At 39.5% G+C, this 15,983-nt stretch overlaps 1 protein-coding gene across 3 annotated transcripts in view; it reads right to left on the minus strand.

The window, feature by feature from the left end:
• The window catches only part of rarab (retinoic acid receptor, alpha b), a 104,485-nt gene that overhangs the window by 53,531 nt on the left and 34,971 nt on the right, over positions 1-15,983 (minus strand). For all 3 annotated transcript variants that reach the window (XM_065276966.2, XM_065276951.2, XM_065276959.2), the window contains one exon: positions 10,278-11,028. In XM_065276966.2, coding sequence (XP_065133038.1) covers positions 10,278-10,446 — 169 coding nt within the window. In that variant the 5' untranslated portion in view covers positions 10,447-11,028. The remainder of the gene's footprint in view (positions 1-10,277; positions 11,029-15,983) is intronic.

The following is a 15,983-nucleotide window of genomic DNA, read 5'->3' on the forward strand; positions in this document are numbered from 1 at the left end:
GACCCAGAATGAGAGATTCTTCCCTGAAAGGCCGTCTGACCCTGGGTGATTTAAGATGCCTGTAGGCTGCATGGTCGCCAGCCTGTCTGGTTGCCCCTGCTGCACATTCCGCGGACACTGGGATCAGTTGATGCCGCCTGAGCCACCATGAGATGCGCTTCACGCGAGCATCATTCGGCAGTAAGTCGGAACCTATGACTCATCAGATGGTAATGGTGACCAGCCTGAGGATGCACTACTGTCTGATGATGAATAGATAATGTCCCGCACACGCTTATGAGCACTTCCACTATCACTATCTGTAACACCATTTTTACACTGAGTGATACGAGGAATACGTGGTTGTAAGGGTGACACAAACCTGAAACAACAAGTTAAAGGAAATTGCGTATACATTCTTGTCAGCAGTGAGAACTTGTGAATGTGGTGTACTGACGTGTAAACACATAAATCTATTATATAGATTTAAGGTGAACTGACAAAACATCACGGAGAAGCAGCCTCAAGGAGCAATGGTGCTCATGTGGATGACACAGGTTTATTGTCCACCCTACTTTCTGACATCTATCTTCCGTGTTAATAAAAGTGGCCCATGGTGGAATAAACTTTTGACAATACATAAACAAACAAATCTCTAAATTTCAGTCTCAACACTACAGAATTTGTGAAGGTGCCTGTGAAAACTCAGCTAAAGCCATTTTTTGTGATAACTGTTTTCTACATAAAATCATCCTACATATGATTCCTAGAATTTCCTACATCTGCATCTTTAAAGGGACACTCCACTTAAAAAAAGGCTCGTTTTCCAGCTCAACTAGAGTTAAACATTTGATTTTTACTGTTTTGGAATCCATTCAGCTGATCTCGGGAGTTTGGCGGTACCACTTTTAGCATAGCTTAGCATAATCCATTGAATCTGATTAGACCATTAGTAGGGCTGCACGATTAATCGAAAAAGAATCACGATCTCGATTCATACATATAGGCGATCTTCATTTTAAATGACGGTGATTCACTTGCATTTACAGTATTTCCCTGTATTTAGTTTCTGCGTTCAAGTGTTCACGTATTTACATTACAACAACCCAAGAACATCAGTCAAACTTGCTAACACACACTCATACAGGGTAAAACCAAACCCTATTCATTCACCAATCAGACCCGATCGTTTCTTTCCTCTCTCTCATCTCATTTGCGGCGTTCCGCTTTTCACTCGCGTGACGTATAACAAGGCGGCAGACCTAAACACAGTCGTTTACTTGGTGGATCTGGAGCGGCAATTTTCACAAAAAAGAGAGGATAAACGAGTGTCACTGTGGAAAATCCTGGTGGCGACGGAGAAAGTGAAGATGCAACAACATTGGTTTCGAAAAAAGGCAAGGAAATTATTTACCTCAGGCTCCGGACGTTTCTAAATCGGAAGGCTGCAACCTCAGGAGGTCGCATGCAGGCTGTATACGTCATCAAGCCTGGTTCATTTGAGTTAACGGAGCATTACATTCGCAAGTCATTAACATACTTCAACAATTTATTATTAACTAAAAATATGAGTCATCTTTATAACGTTAATTGTTAATATTCTGAAATTAGACAGTCTTTATGATGCGCAGTTTAGAAATGCGACCTCCAGAGAGGCTGCAGCCTTCACATTGAGAAACGGCCTCTTTGCGTTCCCCATTAGAAAGGGTTTTTCGCACGAGGGGAACATTGTTACATGTCTGCGTTTCTCTCTGATGCCTCAAAATGTTGATCTTTTAGTCTTTTAAAGGTTTAACGTTAGTGTTTTTAAAGTTTTAAGGTTGGCCAGTTTGATAGTACAAAAAGCACAGGTGCAATTTAACAGCTAACAAATTTTAAATTATTCTAAATTTTAAGGGGTCTAAAATAAGAAAAAGAGACTTTTAAGAAACGTTATTATAACTGAAAGTCCTGTAGCACATTTTTTAGTTAAGTGCATAATAAATGTTTTTGTTAAAATAAAGAGAATCGGGTGAGAGAATCGGGATCTCAATTCCCATGGAAAAAATCGGGATTCACATTTTAGCTTGAATCGTGCAGCCCTAACCATTAGCATCGCGCTAAAAAATAACCAAAGAGTTTTGATATTTTTCCTATTTAAAACTCGAGTGTTCTGTGGTTACATTGTGTACTAAGACCGACGCAAAATTAAAAGTTGCGATTTTCTAGGCTGATATGGCTAGAGGTGCAATGATATTACACACTGCCCGAAAATAGTCCCCTTGGTAACTTTCATTAGCAGGGGACTATTTTCGGGCAGTGCGTAATATCATTGCGCCTCCTGCAGCCATGTTACAGCAGCAAAGTCCTTGATTATTACGCCAGAATGAGAGTATAGTTCCTAGCCATACCTGACTAGAAAATTGCAACTTTTAAATGTACACGATAAAACTCAACTACAGAAGAGTCGAGTTTTAAATAGGAAAAATATAAAAACTCATTAGCTATTTTTTAGCGCGATGCTAATGGTCTAATCAGATTCAATGGATTGTGCTAAGCTATGCTAAAAGTGGTATCCCAAACCCGGTGATCAGCTGAATTGATTCCAAAACAATAAAAATCTAACGTTTAACTCTAAGGGAGCTGGATAATTAGCATATTTTCAAAAAAAAGTGGAGTGTCCCTTTAATATTGACTGAGTAAGGCCATATCAAAGATTGTAGTTAAAGTGAAATCAATGATTGAAATCAAACTTTGATGCTCCTAATCTCATTATTAGATTATGATCTAATCTGGATTTCACAGAAAAGGTCACATTTATTAAACTTCTTTTATTATTTACATACCATCATGCTGTTGTAAGCCTGTGTGTGCTATCAATTCCTGCACTATGTTCCATCTGACGCTTTAACAAGATAAGCAGTAAAAACACTGACAGCCCAATTTCACAATCTGACAATGATACACCGAGCAAAAACTCTTTACAACATTAGAGATCTGAAACGGCCTTCATGCAAGTAACAGCAACGATTCCTTTAAGCGACCCCTTGAGGTAAAAGAATATAAACTTTAGGTGAACGACCAATACCAAAGTAAAAAAAAAAAAATGCAGCTCAAATTCAAAAAGTAACAAAACTTTACTATGTGGGAAACACAGTTCCCCGCTGAAAAACATGTCACAACTCTACGGATTGGGCACATGTAGATCAGAGTCGAACTGTAAAATCAATAAGATGAGCGCTCGAGTCAAGACACAAGTAAACAACATCAGAATGCATCAGAATCAGATTGCTCAAAAAATGACAACCGTACCAGTCTCAGACATAAATGAGCTGTGACAGTAAGACCCCCAGAGCCTCCAGAAAATGGCTGCCATGTTAGACAGAAAGAAATGAGCAGTGACGATTCTCCCAACAACAACAACAAAATCCAGGAATCTGAAATACAGGTGCACTTGACAACTTATTTAAACATGTTTACTGCATACTACATTTTACTGTTTCACATTTTATTGATAACAAAAAAGCAGTAAATGTAAAACGTAAAAAACTAGATTCGAACCTGCATCTCCTGCATACGCACCCCATTTCAATGTATCTGATTGACATGTGCTCACCACTAAACCACAGCTCTGCCACAGTAGTAAAATTGGGGGTTGCTAATTCCACACTGAATCCCGGGGGATGTGCAATGCAATATACAGTACAGTACTGAAGAATCAAACTACTTGTTCCGATAACAATGTGTGATTAAAAATCCTAACCCGTAACTGAACCAGTGACATGGTGGGCCTGGACGGAAGGTTAGTAGACATAAATATCACCCTGACAAGCCCGCAGGCTGAACGCCCAGCCCGGGCGCATCCCAGGTGGAGGCTGCCAAATGCAGATCCATCATCCACACGACCAGCATAAAGAATATCCACTGTGACGAAGAGGAAAAACAGCAGGCTTGACAAACAATAGGAGTCCGCTCTTCATTCAGAGTAGACAGGAATCCTTTTGACATCCGAAAGCTAAACGACTCAGGCAGGCCCTGCCAGAGCAGATAGACGGCATTTTCACACTTTCAGGAGCCAGAGCGAAACCAGGGAAGCTCTGTGATAGCAGCAGGCCCATCGCTGCACACACGCTGTGGGGAGAGAGTGAACGACCGGTGCCTGACATCTATCAAAACGTGTTCCGGACAGCTGGAGCAGGATAGACAGGTGTTGCTTTGGCAATGGACTGCAAGCCACCATGCTGGAGAACATCAGACAGATGTACTAGATTTAGTGTGAGAAGCACAATTTTCCTTTAGTGCAACTTTGGTCAACGATGAGACGTTCAGTACAGCACACATACACTTTCAGGTCAAAGGTCAGCTGAATATCAAGGGAAATTAAAAGGCATAAGAATATACTCATTTTCACATTAGCAAACTCTGTTGCTGTTGTGGATTATAAAAAAGCCTATAAGACAGCAGATGCAACATATTTAAAAGAAATAAACTGAACTCTGAAGAGTCATCTTCATTTCCCTGCAGGGAAGTCAGCCTGCTTTAAATATTTTTTTGTCCTTGTCTTTCTACAAGTGCCCTGGAGGGAAGGAAGCAGGGATTGGTCGTTTTTTTTTTCTCTTTAATGCTATCCACTTTGTGTGTTTTATATTTTACTCAAGTGGCACTTAGGGGGCTGGGGGCAGAATAGATGTTTGCATCTAAGAGAAAACTGAGCTGTGAAAGATTAGGGTAATATATAAAAAAATAACATCAGAGCCAAGATTTTTTAAAAGATATATGGAGTAACAGCAAAACACATTGCCTGGAAGGTCTGACCAGGGCAACACTTCATTAGCCTGATCTTTACTAATAGAGAAAGAACAGACAACTGGGAAACTGGCAGCAGAAACTAGCGGTTATCCTAACATGCTCATTTTAACGCTAAGTGCCATTAATCACTGTCAATAACAATGTGACTGATTATCTAGATCAGGACAATTTAACTCCTGTCCTACACAGTTCAGTTTTAACCACAATCAAACATGCCTGCCTGTCATTTTCAAGTAATCCTATGTAGTAAGATATGAAGAGCTTAAATACAAAGCCCTTTGACGTATGTCTGACGTTTTCTTGACTCTTAATGGTTTCTACCAACAAACCGGTATTTCTGAATGACCTGAGGCTAGGACTAAGCTGAATTAAAGTCTTTAATGAACGTACAATACATGCCGAGGGCATTCAGTTAATATCATTATCTCATTTTTGACAGAGGTGGAGCTTAGCAGCTTTAGCATCTGAGCTCCTCATTTAGTCTTTTTTAGCTCATATAGCTACTATCGTAATTTTCTTAGTCTTAAAGGAATAGTCTACTCATTTTCAATATTAAACTATGTTATTACCTTAACTAAGAAGAGTTGATACATCCCTCTATCATCTTAGTGCGTGCACGTAAGAACTGGGGCGCGCTGCGACACTTCGATAGCATTTAGCTTAGCCCCATTCATTCAATGGTACCAAACAGAGATAAAGTTAGAAGTGACCAAACACATCAACGTTTTTCCTATTTAAGACGAGTAGTTATAAGAGCAAGTTTGGTGGCACAAAATAAAGCGTAGCGCTTTTCTAAGCGGATTTAAAAGAGGAACTATATTGTATGGCGGAACAGCACTTTTGGGAGTACTTCGACTCGGCACAGTAACACCCTCCCTCTCCCATTATGAGAGGGGGAAGGGTAGCGGATTTTTCAGGCGAGTTGAAATACTCCCAAAAGTGCTATTGCGCCATACAATATAGTTCCTCTTTTAAATCCACTTAGAAAAGCTAGCTAAATGCTATCGAAGAGCAAATCTAAATTTGCCGGAAGTTGTCTGGGTTTTCCCAGGCTAAAAACATTCACCCTTTTTCTTCAAAATCCTTGTTTCGCTTGTGACTGACCTTGTTGTATTGCTCCCTGCTATGTGCCTCCACCCCCTATGTTCGTCACTTCACCATTACATCACTACGCCATTACATCACTACGCATCGTACCTATGACAACGTGCACTCACTATTAAAACTTTGAATGCAGAGGAGTCCAAGATACCGTTGTAACCAGAAGCTAGTTGTTTTAGTTTGTAAAATTCTAAATATGGATATTTCTTTTACAAGTTTCAATCACCCTTAGAAGGCCTTTATAAACCCCCTGGAGCCATGTGGATTACTTTTGTGAAGGATGGATGCACATTCTTTGGGCTTGAAGCAAGTGGACCCTATTCTAACTGTTATAAAGCTTGGAAGAGCTAGGACATGCTGAAAATTATGGACATATGTATCTTAGATGGCTTAAGGGTGAGTAAAATTTTTTGTCCAAACACTACAATATACTTTGTATGCACTATAAGAATTAAACTCGCTTTCAATCTTTATTAGCAGAACACCGGTCCGCCATCTCACTGCCTTCTGAAGAACCACACCGAAACACTCATACATCATCTTAACTAAGAAGTCCAAAGAGGAGGTCGAAGTCTGCATAACTCCACTGAGCCCAAATCTAATCACCCTGCCTTCCAGCTGGCTGAATTCAATGCCTGGCAGTTGACACTTCATTACAGCACAGAAAGTGACAACGAACACCCTGGGGAACCCTTCTAGCTCCTGCTCAAGTCAAGAGCGACCAAGATGGGAGATCTGTACAATAACAGGCACCTCCATATTCATCCATATTCCATAATCTCACCACGCCTGTGGAATGAGATCTCAACGCTTTCAGAGAAGATAAATAAAGAATCCACACCACATTCACTCATGTTCTCTCAGACCTCATGCAAATTCAAAACCCACAGCAAAACCAACAGAAATGTCTCTTTGACTAATAGGAGGTTATCCCATGCAAAGTTTTGCATCTTCCTCAGGAAGCAAAATAATAATGTTCCCACAACACCCCCGACGACTTCTCTCACACGGGACGCCGAATTTTGCTGTGCGCCTTTTCTCGCTCGACAGCTTGCAGAGTCTTTCCGCAAGTCGGCAGGGGGCGGGTAATAATTAGCCCCCGTGAGCATGAAGAGGTTGTTTGTCATATAGTGCTATGCAGAGAGGCACATTAGTAGCTCCGGCCCAGGAGGGAGCTGTCGCAAATGCCTCCCTGCCGACGGCGTTTGGCGGGATCCGCTGCAGCAGTTGCTGATTCAAGATGCACTTCCACGCGCTGAGTCAAAGCATTATGTACTGTCATTTCTAGTGTGCAAAGTGGAAAGGAATGTCCTCTGATAACTAAACAACAGAGTGTTGACGTGCCAAGAAATTCCTTGTTTCTCCTTGTTGGAATGCTACTACTGAAGATATGAGCTAAGGGTTTGAGGTTTTCAGTTAAAGCATCAGGACAAAAGTTTTCTTCTAGTTACCTAATATAATGGTTAGAGTGATACATTAAATATTAATATCAAATATAATTTCACTATTAGAAATAGGTACAAAAGCTGTCACTGTTTAAGGTACCAATGTGTATTTTTACAGTACCAGTATGCACCTATGCACCCAAGGGTGTACTTTTTAAAGGGGAACCATTCGAGTGACAGCTTTTGTAAGAACTTGTAATTAACCTAAAAATGGTTTGGTTGAAATGACCTTTTTAAGTCAAACAGCAAACATACTTTCATAGGCTAATACATAAACATCTGTTGTATCATCCAAGTCCTAATAATGGATAGGTATATATTACAGCTATGCTCATGAAACCATCTGTTATGGTTTTATTCACTTAGCATCAAGTACTCGCATGCAAAACTCGTGCACAAACAGACACAAGCAAACAGACAGTTCAAGTAGTTCACATAAGGACGTCCATAACCCAAGGCACTGTGGGCAGCATGGCATCCTGGTTTTGCACAGGAACATTCCAGTGGTTTTTGCACCTCAAGTGTAGAACAGGCCAAACAACAGATACCAGAGATAAGCTGAATAAACCAATGAGATCTGACAGCAATTGGCCTCTTGAAAAAGCAGGGATCATGTTCATTAGTTCTGATTAAAGGGATCCTACTGTTTTATGACCTTTAATGTAGTCTTGATTTTGTGTTTCCCTCCTTTGGAAACACTCTGATTGGACAAGTAACCATCTGCTTTGCTTGGTCACCGGTTAGAGAATTTGTCAGAAAATGTCCTGCCCTTTACGATAATCCAGAAATTTAGCTTTTCATGTGTAAACAGAAACAGTCAGTTTTGCATTATTAGTTCAACCAGAAGCACCTGTGCAAGTGCACGATGGGCATTTTAAAACCTGGTCTCTTCATGTGTTTTCTTTGATGGGATCGCTATACGATCATGAAAAAACCTGGGGTCTCATGTATGCACAAAAGCCAAAAATGGTATACGCCAAAAAATATCAAAACTTAAAAAACAAAGCAATGTTCCCTTTATCAATCACAGATCACCTGCAAGTGTGCGTACATAAATCATCCTCAGATCCCACCCTGCAAGCCCATTCTCGTGTCAAGTTTGTTTTTTATAGATCACAACCTTTGCCTAGGAACTGCCTTACACATGTTTCCAGCCACGTTTTGTAAATACACTCGCTTTATTCATGAGACCCCAGGTGTAAATGTCCTCCAAAACAATTTTGCGGTGGATTTAAATCCGATCGCTCAAACCACGTCAGTTGGTGGTCTGAGACACATTTCAGAGAAAACTGGACAACGGTACAATGTAAAAAGTGAAAGTTGGATTCACTTAAAAAATACTTTAATTGGCCACACGTAAAAAACAGATATTTTTCAACTTTTTTTTCAATTAAAAAGGAAAACACCAAAGTTTTTCAATATTTTACTATGTTCTTACCTCAACTTAGATGAATTAATACATACCTAACTTTTTTCAATGCGTGCACTTTTAATCTTTGTACAGCGCTTCTTGAATGTGTTAGCATTTAGCCTAGCCCCATTCATTGCTTAGATTCCAAACAAAAGTTTTAATTTGTGCCACCATACTTACTTGTGTAACCCCTCGTGTAACAGTCTTTAAATAAGAAAAAAATATGAAAGTGTTTGGTGGCTTCTAAATTCATCCCTGTTTGGATCCTAAGGAATGAATGGGGCTAGGCTAAACGCTAACATATTCACAATGCGCTGTATAAAGATTAAGTGCACGCATTGAAAAAAGATAGGTATGTATTAATTCATCTAAGTTGAGGTAAGAACATAGTAAAATATTGAAAAACGGTGGTGTTTTCCTTTAAGATAAAAAACCTTAGATTTTTTAGGTGCTTCCCATTAAAGTAATTTGTTTAAGTAGATCGAACTTTCACTTTTACTATGTAAATGCATCTGGTTGATGAAGCCACATACGCCATAAGCAAGCAAACAAACAAAGCCAACATGCTCTTTGCTTTGAAAAAGTAACGACACTGTGTAACAAAAACTATCTAGAACTGCTAAAATAGCGTGGGAATTAGAAGATATCTATTTATCCAAGGCGTATTTATGTTGCCGAATTTAAATGGAACAGTTTTAACAAATCGGATACAAATCCGATAAGCGAAAATTCCTAGGTGTATAAAAGCCCAATATCACAAAATATCAGGGAATTACACTGTATAGCTATCACAGCAGATGATAAATGATCTTGTCACAGAGCTGGTGTAGCTGAATCTTTATCATCAAAACTACAAGCAGTAAATAAAGATTTACAAAAGAAAAAAATTGAGGACACAGCTAAAAACTACATCAACATTTGCACCTTAAACTAAATCCAGAGCAGAGCCTAGAGTAACAGCAGTCAGATTTGTGGCCTGACCTTCACAACAAGTAACAAAGTACCAAAACAACTCTACACTTTAGCTGCATATTGATTTTAAATATATCTCATATATATTTATGCATTTATGAGCACACAGCTCTTTCTTTACCGAACTATAAAAACTAGACTCAAGGGAGATTTTAAATGATCCCATTGTGGTTGTGGGGAGATTAAAACTAGTCTTCAATATTCCACTTAGCAGTATTTAATCAAGTGTCTCTCAAGGCTGTAATCTTAATATGGTCACTGGGTGATTTGTAAAGTATGCACAGACATAGTAGTTAACAAACCTGCAAGGATAGATTTACTTTGTTTAATTATGCTGCAGCAAGCATATTCATATAACACCAGTAATGTCTGATAATTATAGTCTATTAAAACCTCCAGGAGCTTTGCTGCACCTATAGGCCTTGCATGATTTGTTTGCTAATTCTTTAGTACCTTTTTGCAATACCACAAAAACAACTGCACTATCCTTCAAAAGCATTTTAAGCATACACTGTTCCTAAACTCACAGTCACATCTAAATTCATATACCGCAGATAAAACAGAAAATCATGGATACTCACTCGCAGGAGATGGAGTGCTGTATCCACTGACAGAAAGTCCCGGGAGGGCTGGAGGGGAAAGCCCACCTAGCACATGAGAAAAGAAGTAAGGGTAGTGGGGCATGGGAAAGCCCCCTAGAGGGGTGCCCAATCCTCCAGGGCTCGAGCAGGGGTTGCCGTTTCCAGACATGGCACGCTCAGAAACAAAACTGAGTCCCAGATATCTGTGCTGGCTATCCGTGACAGCCGATTTTACTTTCCCATCATAAGCCGCTTTGGTATTCCAGCTGGGAGATTTTTGTATGTGGTTGTCCCTGTGGGTGTGTGTGTGTCTGTGTTTGAGGAAGACGAATTGGTTAATAATTTGCAGTCTGGGGTGTGGGTGAGTAGTTATGACGCCATTGGTCCAGGTCGACAGCTCACAGGTGTACGAGTCTCCGCTTTGGTGTTATGTAACTTTCTGGATGCAATCCAAAAGTGCTACAGTAAATTCCAGCACTGTTTGTCTATATTTTCTCCACTGAGGTCTGAAATTGCAGCTGGATAGATCTATTAGACCTGGGCTGAACAGATAAAGAATAGGAGGTTTGGAGAGCCTGTTATGTACCAGTCACACTTGACTCTTCACAAGAGGGTGGAGACAACTCAAATCCCCCAGGTTTTAGGACAATGCCATATAAGAGGAAATGAGAAGTGGTGCTTCAGAGGTCCCAAAATGCTCTTGAGTCAAGCCTGTCGGAGTGAGTCAGTCCAACGCAGCAAACTCTTTGACCTGGGAAAGACAGACAAAGATGGGAAGAGAGGGGGATATTTTGAGTCAAGTACAAATGTGTTTGTGTTTATATGATATCGAATTATATACCACATAAAGTGGAAAACGTAGGATCAACTTTGTTCAACAGTTTTTTCTAAAGTAAAATTTTAAATTGAATAAACTTAAATTTTTTACAAATTGATGTAATTGTTTAAGTTGATCCAATTTTTTACAGTGTACACCACACAGACAAACTATTATGAATGCTCAACTGAGGTCTTAATAACAGTATAGAAAATGTGTATTGCATTCTTTCACCTTTGCTCCTACAAACAAGTACTGGATGTATACATTTTATTTTTATAGTTAATATATATATAGTTTATAGTACTTGTAGTACACACTAGTACACACCCTTGGGTCAAAAAGGGACAAACCAAGCTGTTTAATTAATCCAAATTTTGTTATTTTTGACCCAGCAATGCATTAGATTTATCCAGCATTTTGTGTTGAAACAACCCAGCATAGTTTAAAGTACAACACAATGGGTTCGGTTCATCCCTTTTCAACCTAGCGCTGGATTGAAAATATACCAGCATTTTTATAGTGTATAGTAGAAAACAGAAAACTATTTTTGTACTTTTGTTTATTTTTTTTAAACGGCATTCCATCATCTATAGCTATATTTATGGCGAGAGATGGGTAATCCACACAAGTTAATCCATAACACGTTGGGAGAGGGGCAATTTGGCATCTCCACTTGACCTAACCTGCATGTTTAGGTGAATTGGCCTTTTGAAGAAAACCGGAGCACCCAGAGTACAGGGACAACAAGCAAACTCCACACAGTAAAGGGCGATTTATAGTCGTGCGTAGGTCCTATGGCGTAGCAGCGACGGCGTAGGTTCCGCTTCGGTTTTCATTTATACTTGTGCGTCGCCGTCCGCGTCGACGTGCAAACCCACGCGAAACCGCTGGTTGGCAGTAATCACGCGTGTAACCACAGTAGCAGCAGAAGTCGTCACAGAAGAAGAAGCTAAGCAAGTTAACCCACAAACGAAGAAGAAACAGCAACTTGTTGTATATAATTTGAGAAGACCAGCAATGATGGAAGTAAATAAACAGCGACTTATTTTTCAGTTTGAGTTAAATCACTCCTCAACTTGGCTCATCTTTGTTTTCACCGTCTCAAACGGAAATACCTATGACGCAGTTTTTTTACCTGACGGGAGGGGTTCTGGTGGACCAATCACAGAGCTTGCGGTCCGCATAGAGCCGACGCGCTGTTAGAAATTTTGTGAGGTGCGCGTCAGGCTACGCAGAGCTACGCACAGGCTACGGATAGTAGGACCTACGCACGACTATAAATCGCCCTTAAGTCCACCAGACCTAGCCGGGGCTCAAAACGGAGACCTTCTTGCTGTGAGGCAACAGTGCTACCCACTGAGCCACTGTGCAGCCCACAAAAAACTATGAAATATAAAGAAAGAATAGTATTATTGCATGCTTTTCTTTTGTCACAAGATGTACCTTAGCAATAACTGTGACACTTGCCTGTTTTGTAGTTAGTATGTGTTTTTGAAATGTTTTAAAGATGATATTAGCAATAACTTTAAACAGTTTCTAAATAGAAAGATGACCGAAACGATGAATTCCTACACTGAATTAAAACCATTTCAGTTGAGGGTTTCATCTGAAAGCTTGTACCTACCTCAATGCTTTATGAGCAGACAATGTATCAAACCTACTAAAACTTTATATTCTATATATCTTTATTAAGATCAAATTTTGCAGGTAAAATTACAATAATAAGGTGACTTGACTTGACTTGGACTTGACTTGACCTACTACAGGACTTGACTTGACTTGACATAGCCTGTGACTCGACTTGACTTGCCCAAGAAAAAATATACTTGGGACTTACTTGAGACTTGAAGGTTCAGACTTGAGACTTACTTAAGAGTTGCACATGTGTGACTTGGTCCCATCTCTAAACAACCCACACCCGACCAACGTTTTCAACTAACCCGCCCGCAACTCGAACCTCAAAAAACTAAAAAATAAATTGTGTACCTGACCCACTCCCTGGACCGCATTTTTTAAAAGTAATAATTGTTTAAAATAGTTCCCTGCTGAAAAAACAATAAAACCATTACAGAAAATTCTAATGGTTTCCATTAAAATACCAATAGGAACCATTAACTTTTACACTGTAATGTGTTTTGGGCCATATTTCATTAGAACCAATACATAGAACCAATAGAACCAATACATGCCATTAGAGACCAACAAAGACCAATACACTGTAGTGTGTTTTGGTCCATATTCCATTAGAACCAATAAAATTCCCAATAAAACCGATAAAACCAATATGTCCATTGTTTTTTAGCAGGGTTAACTGGCATCTTTATTTCAAACGACCCGACCGTCTGCTACCCGAACATCATTAAAAATATTTTTGGATGACTCGTAACCGCGGGTAACCGCGCATCACTGGTGACTATGGGCGGTTTCCCATACAGGGTATATCCTTGTCCAAGATTAAAGTACATGTTTGAGCTGCCTTGATTTAAAAACATCCTAAACTGACATACTGTATCTTAACATATATCAGTACTATTGTTTGTCTCAAGATGCACAACAGTAATGTTTTTTGTAAGGTATGTTTGTAAAAGCTATGTAATTATCCTAATACAACTAAAGCCTAGCCCTGGATTCATCTTAACCCTGTCTAGGAAACCGCCCATACAGACAGTTAGCAGTTGGATCAATTTATTAAAAGTGATATAGTAAAGTATAAAGCCCTAACCTAAACCTAACAATACATCTAAAACCTGACACCACGCCCTCACACTGAAGTTAAGTGTAAACTGTGTTATAAAGGCAAGACTCCAATGCTAACACTCAGTGGTTGTTCTTAAGTACTGAGCCCAGTCTGACAGCGTGGGAAAATGCTGCCAAGGTCTTCCCCAGTGAGCTTGTTAACTGTAGAGTTCCCTCAGGAGCACCGAGAACATCTTCACACAGACCGTCTGTCAGAAACTCTCATTAACACCATCTATCTGAGCATAACCTGGAAACACATGCATACGAGGAAGAGGAGGAGGAAGAAAGAGAGAAAAACACAGTTTCAAAGAGCAGCGCTGAGCAAAAAACCTTGTCTATCAGCCTGTCTGTCGTGCATCTTCGCAAATCCCATTTGTATTGCTGTATCTCTATCCTCCATCTTTTTGCTCGATGCTACCCATCCATTCTCTAAAGCCTGCGCAGAACAGATTTCAAATGCTGCACAAATAAATCTAATTCAAATTTCCTCCCATATGGAATAGGGATTATGAATCTTCCTGAAGGCATGCGGGGAATCATGGGGGTTCTGCTAGAGATGTTTGATGCAGGAATGTGTGTGAGAAAAGAAAAAAGGCAAAAAAAAGGAGGCAGCTAGAAGGAGAGATCAAAGTCTAAAAGCGAATGAAGACACTGTATTGTGCTGCACACTGCTCTCAAATCTCACTCATACATTATTAAACGGCACACTAAGTAGGTTAAACCCCACAGGTCCCCTTTACATAGCAATGAACCCACTAATTCAAACTAATTCAATGTCAGAGAGTGTGTGAGAATGTGTGATAAAGAGAGATTAGAGGACTCTGTGCTTTGTGTGTATGTGTGTGTATGTACAACAAAGACAGAGAGAGACTACAAATCTTCTATAGTCTCATGATAGCTTTGTGCAAGGAAAAAGGCTGAAATTGAAGTCATATTCATTGATAATCTTTTCCTCTACTGCAGCAGTCAAATTTCATTCACGTGTGTGAAGATTCAAATAGGACATGTCAAGACAGGTCACACAAGGTTTGACATTACTAAGCCAAAGGTTGTTGTTTCTCATGTGACACACCAAATTTGAATAACGTTGAAATCGCATGAATGAGATTTTCAAGCTGCAGCAGAAGAAAATGTGGTCTGCTTCTTACATGAAACCATTGCACGACTGCAGAAGACTTAAATATGATGTAACATGGACTACTTTTATGTAGTTTCTGGTGATGTTTTTATGCACAATAGCTCCCGGTCACCATTCACCTTCAATGTGTTGTATACAAAGCTGTACAAACATAATAACTTCTACATTGGTTAACAGACAAAGGTAAATCATACTGTTTTGTAATCTAATTATATTTCCTTATCCACTAAGTGTTTCTATAGTGATAAAAGGAATATTAGTGAACAAGGTCAAAGCACAAAGACAAACACACACTCTCTGACTAAGAGAGACACATGTAAATGCGCATACAAAGTTCGAATCAAAACACTTGTCAAATGTGGTGACAGATGTTATCATAGTGCTTACGTTTGCTAAAATGGGTGAGGGACATACAGTGAATGCGGGCAAGTTCCTGGGCAATGTGTGCATGCAAAACTGAGGCTATGTTTACATTAATGCGTTTATCCTTTAAAACGCGTTACTTTTGCTACGTTTACGCCTTTCATCTACACTACATCACCGTTTTCGACCCTCATAAACGGATTCGTTCGCAAACGCTGAAGACCCCGTTTTAGTTTGAGAACTCAGACGTTGCTCTGAGTGTAAATGAACGTAGACGGAGTCTTATGTAAACGAACAGCTGATGTTAACGTGACAGCGCATCATTTTCAAAGTAAAAAATATTTTATTCATGTAAATGTTGGTTTGTTACGGAGGTTTTGCCAAAAATAGTAAACATCTACCAACCAGCTATTATAAACGCTATATCGGATAGTTTTAACATGTATCCTTATAGATAATGTCTGTTTTATATGAATGTTTGAGTATTGTTGGGTTTAATGTGTTTATGTTTTGTTTAAATGTAGTTAGCTTATGAAAGATAGACTGTAATTTTAAATGCCATATAGGCGTTGCAAAGGCCAATATGAAGGGAGAATTGTAATGGGTCAGACATTATTTTCCAGTTTAATGTAAGTTTTGTTTGCTA

This window comes from Paramisgurnus dabryanus, chromosome 3, assembly GCF_030506205.2.
Source record: "Paramisgurnus dabryanus chromosome 3, PD_genome_1.1, whole genome shotgun sequence".
In the NCBI taxonomy this organism is placed as follows: Eukaryota; Metazoa; Chordata; class Actinopteri; order Cypriniformes; family Cobitidae; genus Paramisgurnus; species Paramisgurnus dabryanus.